General features: G+C 41.6%; 1 protein-coding gene across 1 annotated transcript in view; it reads left to right on the forward strand.

Annotated features, from left to right (window-relative positions):
- The window catches only part of HAL (histidine ammonia-lyase), a 44135-nt gene extending 33984 nt beyond the window's left edge, over nucleotides 1-10151 (forward strand). Inside the window, exons 17-20 of the mRNA XM_082257148.1 lie at nucleotides 541-675; nucleotides 3000-3108; nucleotides 3203-3272; nucleotides 9878-10151. Of these exons, the coding sequence (XP_082113274.1) occupies nucleotides 541-675; nucleotides 3000-3108; nucleotides 3203-3272; nucleotides 9878-10105 (542 nt within the window). The 3' untranslated portion in view covers nucleotides 10106-10151. The remainder of the gene's footprint in view (nucleotides 1-540; nucleotides 676-2999; nucleotides 3109-3202; nucleotides 3273-9877) is intronic.
- The last annotated feature ends 338 nt before the right edge of the window (nucleotides 10152-10489 follow it).

Raw genomic sequence — 10489 nt, forward strand, 5'->3', positions numbered from 1 at the left:
GTTTGTTATAATCCTTGTAATGTACATAGATCACCCAGAGGAGAATGTTGTTTTTCTCAACAAAAGTGGAGTTATGCTTTAAGTCTGCTGTCACACGCAGAACTACGTTCAGCTGCACAGACCACCAAAACAGAAAAAGGAGGTATTTAAAGTTTCCTCAACTATGAAGAGTCTTCTGACTATTCAATGACCCCTGTACCCCCCTCCCCTCTATAGATCCCTTACTAAATATAGCAATAAATGTTCAGAGGTAGCCAGACAAAGGACATTAATGAGGAAGTTATCACAATCTGCCAGTTTTGAAGCTTTGCCCCTCTAACCTGATACTGTAATCATTGGCTCTCAGCTGCCATAATGATAAACACAGCCCTGGTTAGGAGCCTAATTAGAATTTTTGGTGGAAGTGGATCTATTTGTGTATGTGTCTTTCTCTTGCTGATATAACAAAGCACCCTCTGCAACTCTATCCAAAACAAAATAATAGTGGAGTGACCATTTTTAGACGTGCATTTCTCAGTTTTTCATTTAATTTTTGTTCAGTTTCTGAAAACAAATCGTTGTGCCATCCATCATCTGTGGACTCCCTCTCAACTAGTGCTGCTACTGAAGATCATGTCTCCATGGGAGGCTGGGCAGCAAGGAAAGCCCTTCGAGTCATTGAACATGTAGAACAAGGTAAGAGAAATTACCAGATGAATTCATCAATATGTCCATCCTGTTAGGATTGGGTGGAGAAATTGGATGTCTAATGAAGGATAGGAACCAAAAGGAGAATTCACTTGGCACAGGCCAGTTATATTTTAAAGGATAGTTTCATCTTTAACAACATGTTACACCCATATTTAAGGTGTAATATGTATTATTTTACTATGCACCATGTGGTTACCCATGAGAACCTTTTCCTTTTTCTGAGACTGTGCATGCTTGATAACTGATCTGTTTTTTCCTAGGCAGTTTTGGAGGGGGAGAGAAGTGTGGGGGAAGGTTTTGACAGGTCATGTACCAGGATATTTAAGTTTAGAACAAACTTTGTATTTATTAAATAGGAAAGGTACAGTTATTCAAGTAAATTTAGATTGCAAAATTTTTTGCACATTTGGTTTTCTTCTTTTTCCATTCATTGTTGTCACAATTTCTTCCAACAATAACATTTATACGTGTACAGACCCACAAGCAGTTCAAATGACATTTTCCAATGTTATGTAGCACTACTCCATTGGGAGCTGCTAGTTACGGGTTCCCCTGGGTTACCATTAGCAACAACACGACAGTTCAACATTCTCCAAGTAATTTTGGCTTAGTCAGGAAACAGTCTAGCTTTGGTTTTTGTGTTTTTATTGAGAACTTGGATGGGAGAAGTGAAGGAAAGGGATACTCCAACTTATATAACCATGCACAAGTAGCTGGGATGACTAAATAATGTTGCTAGGCCCCTGCTTTACCTTGTCAGTAGCAGTGATGTAGTAAGAAATGAACTGTCTGAGGTAAACTGTACTGTATTGCAGAACGATCTTCAGGGTCCTTCCTGGCACCCCCTTTGTTCCTGTACTTCAGGGTCAACTACACGGCACCCCCTTTACTGTTACACTTCCTGTGTGAGCTAGCTCCTTGATCCCCCTGACTTCTCTGGAGTGGTCCCCCTTCCTGGGCAGACCCCTTGGGCAAGTCCCTGAGTACTCATGACACTGTTTTTCCTGAGAGACTCTGCCGCCAACTCCACTGTCAGAACTCTGGATCCTCTGCAGCTCAGATCCACACTCGGTTCACTAGGCCGACTGCCTAAGACCACTTTCCTCTCACACTGCAGGAGGAGAGACCAGCCATCTGCCTCCTCCTGGGACTCTGCGTCCCACCAAAGACGCTCTGTCATATGTCCCCTCCAAATTTATGGTCAATCCCAGGATGCATTGCATGAATGCCCTCCCACTGGGACTGCCAAAAACAGGATGTGTCACTGGCTAGGTTTCCTCCACTGTCCAACAAGCTCCCTTATTGGATACAGAGGGGACCACCCAGACGCCAAAGACGCTCTGTCACATGTCCCCTCCACATTTATGGTCAATCCCAGGATGCATTGCATGAATGCTCTCCCACTGGGACTGCCAAAAACAGGATGTGTCACTGGCTATGTTTCCTCCACTGTCCAACAAGCTCCCTTATTGGATACAGAGGGGATCACCCAGTGAATCACACCTAGAAACATGTGACAGGCAAACTAACAGACCAGGCTCCCCTGATAAGCAGAAGGAGCAAATAGATGCTTTTTCCTAGCACCTACCTAGGAGGGTGCTACATCTATGCATATATCAACAGACAATATAAGAACTATGAGCCATCAACTCAATAAGTACAATAATAGCTTTGTATAGTAAGAAGTAACTATATAATCGGATAAAAAGTTAAGGATCCTTGACCTGTTGCTATATTTAAAATTAAATAATTTCAAGATACTGAAGCAATTCTAGGAACAATTATGGCAGACCCTGTCCGGGGGGAGGGGGAGCTTTGGGGAAAAAGTACAAAGTGGGTAAAGGAAGTGGTATAGAGGAGCTGGCCAGTGGGTCCTGTTCTCCACGGGGTTGATCTGGTCATGGGCCATGTTTCAAGGAATGCCAAGCAGTGTAGAAAAGATTATTAGATTGCAGCTTATCAGCCAAGGAATCAAGGGACATCTATGTACCTTGGGTCTGGGGGGAGGGACATTTGGTAGGTAGGGGTTTGCGCTTTTAAAGTATAAAAAGGGCATCCATGTCTATCTGAATTATCTTGTGTTCATTTCCACATTCCTTGCTAAAGATGGGTAATTATTAAAGTAAAACTATTTGTGTGGCATAAAGGAATCAAATGATCTACAACTTGCAAGTGGACTGTAAATAATACATAAAAAGCAGATCAGCTCACAGCAGTTCAAAATCTTTGTTACAGTATATTTGCTATCTAGCGTCTGAGTGTCGATCCATTTGTTTGTTTATATGTGACACTAAATATTTCCTATTTAGTGTTGGCCATTGAGCTGCTTGCCGCGTGCCAGGGTATTGAATTTCTACGCCCTCTTAGAACCACCACTCCATTGGAGAAAGTCTATGACCTTGTTCGCTCTGTGGTCAGGTAAAAGCAAACAGTATCTCCCTGTGTTTGTGTTTTGAAGGCCTTTTTTTTGTAGTGGTTAATGATCAATAAATGTTTGTTTGTCTTTTGGTAGGCCTTGGATGAAGGACCGTTTCATGGCTCCAGACATTGATGCTGTTCATAGATTGCTTGTTGATCAGAAGGTGGGTGTTTGTTTTTTGGGGGTTTTTTTTTGGATTGCAACGTTTTTGTTTTTTTCTAGTTTAATTTTAGGTGAGTTTAAACTAGTATAGATTGCATGGTTTTGGAAGAGACTTCTCAATAATAACCACTATAGTTTAAATAACCTGGATATATACCTGTAACCTGTATGTACTAGATGAATTCAATTTAAGGACCAGAAGCCAGATGAACCCTGGGCTTTCACCCTTTTAACTTTTTTATTGAATGGAGAGCCTCCATTAGAGCAGAATTTCTTTCCCAAATTGTAAAAATCATCAATTGCATGCAGTTATGCATGCTGATAGTCACCCTAGTGTGATTGGTGATAAAAGGGCAATTGTCACCAGCTCCTACCTGTAAAACCCTGTGTATACACAGATCTTGCAAAGCTTTGCCAAATATTTATGTGAGATCTCGAGGCAAAGACTTTTTTTTTTATTTCCTCGAAAGGGTTCTGGGTAATGGTCTAAATGCGCACATGCGGGATCATGGACAGCAGTTTACAAGTCCATGAAGTAAGGAGAGAAATGATCCTCTGCCCTTTCCTAAAATGGCTGATACGGGGAGAACGAGATAGAGCGAAACGTTATTAAATGAAAAGTGTCTTTTCACTTCTGCAGCCAAGTTCAAACAAACTTTCTTTATAAATATTTGTTCCCATTATTGTTTTTATATAAAAAAAAAATTAAAAATAGCTTGTTACCATTTTAGATGTTCTTTTCTTGAAACTCCAAAATATCCTCCTTAGTTCTCTTTGTTTATTAGGGGGCTGCAAAGTTATGCTTGCCATAAATAACCCTGTCGGTACTCTGCTGCAAATTATTAGATGAAAACTAGATTTGAACTTGGATTTCCCTAACAAAGGGTTGAAGATATAGTAGCTTGCCTTTTGAATAGTAAATTTATGAGAGGAACCTCACCTTGTCCTAAGGTTAGGTTCACACTTGTGCAGGTCTGCAAGCCACTTTTTGCCCTGGCACAGCAGCCCATGAATGAGCTGCTGTGCCTTCTGAAAATGCAGAGAAAAGGTCCCTGCATGGAAACTGAAAGTGCAGTGCAGTTTCCAGCGCAAGAAGCCACTCTACGGTTTCCAGTGCATGGGGGTGCCGTTTAGGATTAAGGGCAACCCCATACATCTCTTGAGCCGCAGTGCATTTTTCTGTGCAGGTGGCTGTGGCTGCAAGAGTAGGTGCAGTCCCGCAATGGCTATTACCGGCACAGGTGTGAACCGTAAGCTTTTCTGTTGGGACAGACTTAACTTTGTCTGTCCCAACAGAAAAGCTTGCAGTATGCCATAACCATTTTTCCTAAGAAATATTTAAAGGGTAAAAATATTTTTATGTTTAAAAATGCTGCACAGACTTATATGTGAGGTCATATTAAAAGAAGAGTATTAGGATTGCCACTTCCCTCAGTAATCCATATATTGCGAGGGTGAAAAAAAGTGCATTCCTCTAAGATGTAAAATTGCCTATTTAGTAACTGGAAAAAAACATGGGAATTAGGGGGCAGTCTGAGCATGAAAAAATGTTAGATTTGGGAATTATGCAAAGGTAAGTGTACCTGTAAACACTTACCTTTTACTTCTCATATCTAACATTTTTTTCACACTCAGACTGCCCCTAATGCCGGTATTTTCTTCCAGTTACTAAATAGGCAATTTTACATTGCAGGACAAAGCTGCCACTGCGAGGCAAGCGTTTGGCTCGCGGTTATGGTGCGGTCCCATTGATCTTAATGGATGAGTTTGACAGGTGGTACCAAACAGGAGGTCAAACTCTGGAGTCAGATTAAAAAACTTAGCTGTCCCGATGCTACAGATCATGCCTGCGACGTGTACAGACCTATCAGGCTGTAATGTTAGACTTTGGGTGGGCAGACAAACTGTTACCCCCCCCCCCCGGCCTGTGTGAAAGAGCCCTTAAAGGAGAAGTATAGTCAAAGCTCATTTGGCTGTACATCTCCTGTGGATTACAAAGTGCACTTCTGTGACCAGTTTTCAGCAGAGAGATTGCTAAAGTCCTCTCTCTGCTGATGTCACAGAAGTCGGTCCAGGCTCCGCATCATCATGACCACGGAGTCAGGATCTGCCAGGTTCCTGGACCGACACCCGGCTCAGCCTCTCAGCGATCCGCTGAGAGCCTGAGCCCACCGCTCCCTGCCCCTCCACAGCTCAGCGCTCCAGTGAGCGGGGATGGGACAGAGCAGAGAGCTCACAGAGCTGTGAGAACCGAGCGATCAGCGGTGTTCGGTTGCTCTGTTCCCAGTGTAGAGTCGCCGGGGGACAGATGTAACATCGGTAAGAATGAATAGAAAAATAAACAGATGCCCATACTTCTCTGTTGATGCCTTTTCATTTCCTTTGGTAAGTCTGTGTAGTTATTTGTAGTTGAATTTGTGTATCCTTATTTGAGATTATACTCAAAGGTTGAAGAGTAAGATGGTTTTGACAATCAAAGTAAATGATTAATATACTGTACACACTCTTCAGAGGAAAACTAAGCTATCAAGTAAAACAGGACCAAAGGTCTCTCTGATCCTCTCTATATTTAACCAAAAACTGCTAGAACCACTAAACTGCCTTCAGACTGTGCTTATCTTTCCTTACAACCCATGATATCTTTGTGAATGAGACTCTTGAGAAAACATCATCTGACTCCATTCTAAATGGTGCAACCTTACTTTAAAATAATGATTCCCGGAATGTTTAGTCACGCTTGCTAATTTTAGGACTAATTTGACATCTATGAACACCTTCTTGTCCTCTGTGGATGATTTTGTATAATGGGCTTTTGTTCCTGTAAAATAAAGTAGCATTAAGGATGTTTGCTAAGCATGCAGGGCAGGGGCACAACTACAGGGGTTGCAGGGGTTGCAATTGCAACCGACCCTATGCTTCAGGGGGCCTGTGCAGCTCCCCTGTACACCTGGATAGGAGGGGCGGCAGGGGCAGCATGTAGAAAAATCACTGTTCTCCTTTTTCCTCCTGTAGCTGCAGGAGCAAAATGGGAGGACATTGGTTCCTCTGTATGCTGTCCCCGCCACTCCTCCTATCCAGTTCACTTGTGTTCTGCTGTCTTTGGTCCCCTGTGTGCTCCCCTGCTCCCCCCCCACTACTGTGCTCCTTTCCCTCTCCTGCCGGTTGCTGCAGGGGATGTGTCACACTAGAGAACTAGGAAGGGGTCGGTAAATATGTAATTTACCAGCTCCTTCCTTTTCTGAATGGACAGAGTTCATAGTCAGTGACATTGTAAAAAAATAAAATAATATGATAAAAAATAATACAATTTAAATACCAAAAAATAAAAACTACTGACATCAGTGGGTGAACTTCCAGGATCGCAAGGGTCACACTTGCAACCGGGCCCTGGCATTCCACCACCGTGGGGAGGCCCCAAGATGGCAGGAAGGGGGCCCACTGCAGAACTTGTGAAAGGGTCCCGCAATGAGAGTAAAGGGCCCCAGGATCAGTGGAAAGAGCCCCAGGCTTGAAGGGAAGGGCCCCATCATGGTTTCTTGCACTGGGGCCCTGAAGGTTCTAGTTATGCCTCTGACGCGGGGCTTAATTTACTGAAACTGGAGAGTACAAAATTTGGTGCAGTAATGCATGGAAACCAATCCGCTTGCAGGTTGTTTTTTTTTTTTTTTGTCAAAGCTTAATTGAACAATTGCACCCCCTTCTCTCTTTATCTACATTTGGTGACTGTTTGACATGTTTTATTTTCTACGGATTTATACTTCATCCACTGGATTATAGTTATACGGACTATTGTTTTACTATAGCCTGGTTCATGGCTATTCACATTTAGTAATATTTTGTTATAGCACTTACCTAGATATTTATACTTCATTTTATTTACTGTTTTTCATTTGGGATCACATATCGAGTGCTGCACTTTTTGTTTATATGTCTATCTGAAGGATATATATTCACCTTTTGTTGCTAGCCACTGTTTTTATAATTATATTTCACCAGCGCTCACTTTCATACACCTGAAGTTAGAAACTTGTTGGCTACCATGCACAGTTGCACCAGATTTAGTAGATCATCCCCACAGTGTATCTGCCCAACTTCTAAGAAAATCATTGTGGAAGTCCACTGGTGTTTGTTGTAAAAGGGCAGTCTGATGCTTTGTTACGTGTGACACTGTTTACTTTGTTTTTTTAATTTTATTGAAATTCCACAAATAGACATTTTGTTTAGTTCCATCAGACATTCTTCTTTTCTTCCACATATGTAGTGCACTGCAATCCACCTACAGTCAGGTCCATAAGTATTGGGACATCAGCACAATTCTAATCTTTTTGGCTCTATACACCACCACAATGGATTTGAAGTGAAATGAACAAAATGTGCTTTAACTGCAGACTTTCAGCTTTAATTTGAGGGTATTTACATCCAAATCAGGTGAAAGGTGTAGGAATTACAACAGTTTGTATATGTGCCTCCCACTTTTTAAGGGACCAAAAGTAATGGGATAATTGGCTGCTCAGCTGTTCCATGGCCAGGTGTGTGTTATCCCTTCATTATCCCATTTACAAGGAGCAGATAAAGGGTCAAGAGTTCATTTCAAGTGTGCTATTTGCATTTGGAAATCTGTTGCTGTCAACTCTCAATATGAGATCCAAAGAGCTGTCACTATCAGTGAAGCAAGCCATCATTAGGCTGAAAAAAACAAAACAAACCCATCAGAGAGATAGCAAAAACATTAGGTGTGGCCAACTTACCTGTTTGGAACATCCTTAAAAAGAAAAAATGCACCAGTGAGCTCAGCAACACCAAAAGACCCGGAAGACCATGGAAAACAACTGTGGTGGATGACAGAAGAATTCTTTCCCTGGTGAAGAAAACACCTTTCACAACAGTTGGCCAGATCAAGAACACTCTCCAGGAGGTAGGTGTATGTGTGTCAAAGTCAACAATCAAGAGAAGACTTCACCAGAGTGAATACAGAGGGTTCACCACAAGATGTAAACCATTGGTGAGCCTCAAAAACAGGAAGGCCAGATTAGAGTTTGCCAAACATATAAAAAAGCCTTCACAGTTCTGGAACAACATCCTATGGACAGATGAGACCAAGATCAACTTGTACCAGAGTGATGGGAAGAGAAGAGTATGGAGAAGGAAAGGAACTGCTCATGATCCAAAGCATAACACCTCATCAGTAAAGCATGGTGGTGGTAATGTCATGACATGGGCATGTATGGCTGCCAATGGAACTGGTTCTCTTGTATTTGTTGATGATGTGACTGCTGACAAGCAGCAGGATGAATTCTGAAGTGTTTCGGGCAATATTATCTGCTCTTATTCAGCCAAATGCTTCAGAACTCATTGGACGGCGCTTCACCGTGCAGATGGACAATGACCCGAAGCATACTGCAAAAGCAACCAAAGTGTTTTTTAAGAGAAAGAAGTGGAATGTTATGCAATTGCCAAGCCAATCACTTGACCGGAATCCGATTGAGCATGCATTTCACTTGCTGAAGACAAAAATGAAGGGAAAATGCCCCAAGAACAAGCAGGAACTGAAGACAGTTGCAGTAGAGGCTTGGCAGAGCATCACCAGGGATGAAACCCAGCGTCTGGTGATGTCTATGCGTTCCAGACTTCAGGCTGTAATTGACTGTAAAGGATTTGCAACCAAGTATTAAAAAGTGTAAGTTTGATTTATGATTGTTGTTCTGTCCCATTACTTTTGGTCCCTTTAAAAAGTGGGAGGCACATATACAAACTGTTGTAATTCCTACACCTTTCACCTGATTTGGATGTAAATACCATCAAATTAAAGCTGAAAGTCTGCAGTTAAAGCACATATTGTTTGTTTTCATGTCAAATCCATTGTGGTGGTGTATAGAGCCAAAAAGATTAGAATTGTGTCGATGTCCCAATATTTATGGACCTGACTGTATATTGTGTGAATGGGGCACATAGAAATCAGTTGTTCTGTATAAGCCCTTATATAGACAGTTTGTTTTTATCAATACTGATCATCGCTGCTCAATGCACCAGATGTGAGCAAACCCTAAGAATAAATTGATATATGCGCTAAAGATTTTTCTCATTTTGATATGTTTTTAAAGTGGAGCTCCATGCATCTCCCTCCCTAACACTCAGCAGTCACTTGCTTGTCAAAATCAATGCCGATGTATTGTATTTACTTCTGACCACCCCTTTTGTACCAGCTTTTAGAGCAATGGTACAGCTATAACTAGTTTAGAGTGAAGTCTAGGAGAATGGCTAGGATATAGTGCAATGTCCCGTGACCTACCACTTTGCATACTGTAAGTAATAGGCAAAGGTCCCTGTGGAGCAGCTGTAAAGGGCAGTGTTTAATCCTAACTATTCATCCGGCTAGTGTTGGGGGGGGGGGACAGTTCTACTGTTGATGCACATAAGTACAGTCCCAGTCACACCTTCAGGCATTAGTTTTGCTCTGATTTTACCATTGTATCTAAACTTGGAATTTGCAGGACAAAATGCCCTTAGTCTTGGAATCCGATGGGCAGCTTACAACTTAACATTTTGTTATAGATTTATTTTCCATTTGTTTTGCTAATTGTTTTTTTTCCCCCCACTCATGTGTAGATTTGGCATGTGGCAGAACCATACATTGAAAAATATAGAATGGAACATATTCCTGAATCCAGGCCAGTGTCCCCTACTGCTTTTTCAGTGGATTCAATGTCACTGAGTAACGTCTCCATACATGATCATCAGGACCACAACGATAACCAGGACCACGATGATCACCAGGACCATGATGATCTTCAGGAATTGCAGTCCTCCCTAAATGGTTTGCGTACAAGTCCATAGAAGTGTCCAAATGTAGATTTACTGAAGGAACTTATTAAGAAAACAAGTTTCCAATCATGTAACTCTACTGTTATAGGCTTGTATTGGTAAAATATCTGTAACATACATTCCCCCCACATATTGTAACTTAGCTGTAGATAAGTGTTGTGTAATGTAATCCTTTTGTTGTAAGTATGTAGTCAAATTTACAATAAAACAACATGGCAATAATATCAATGACAAAACAAGCGAGTGCTTCATGATTTGGATAAGTATGACAGATTTTTTTGCCTTTTCCCTATTTACATCATCTCCTATCGCATGTCTTTTCTCATTAAAAAAAAAGCAGTGAAACTAAGCTTAGTGGCACAGACTCTCCGAAAAGTGGAGATACACATAATGTCA

The sequence above is a fragment of the Pelophylax lessonae genome (assembly GCF_965119305.1).
Source record: "Pelophylax lessonae genome assembly, chromosome: 4".
NCBI classification, from domain to species: domain Eukaryota; kingdom Metazoa; phylum Chordata; class Amphibia; order Anura; family Ranidae; genus Pelophylax; species Pelophylax lessonae.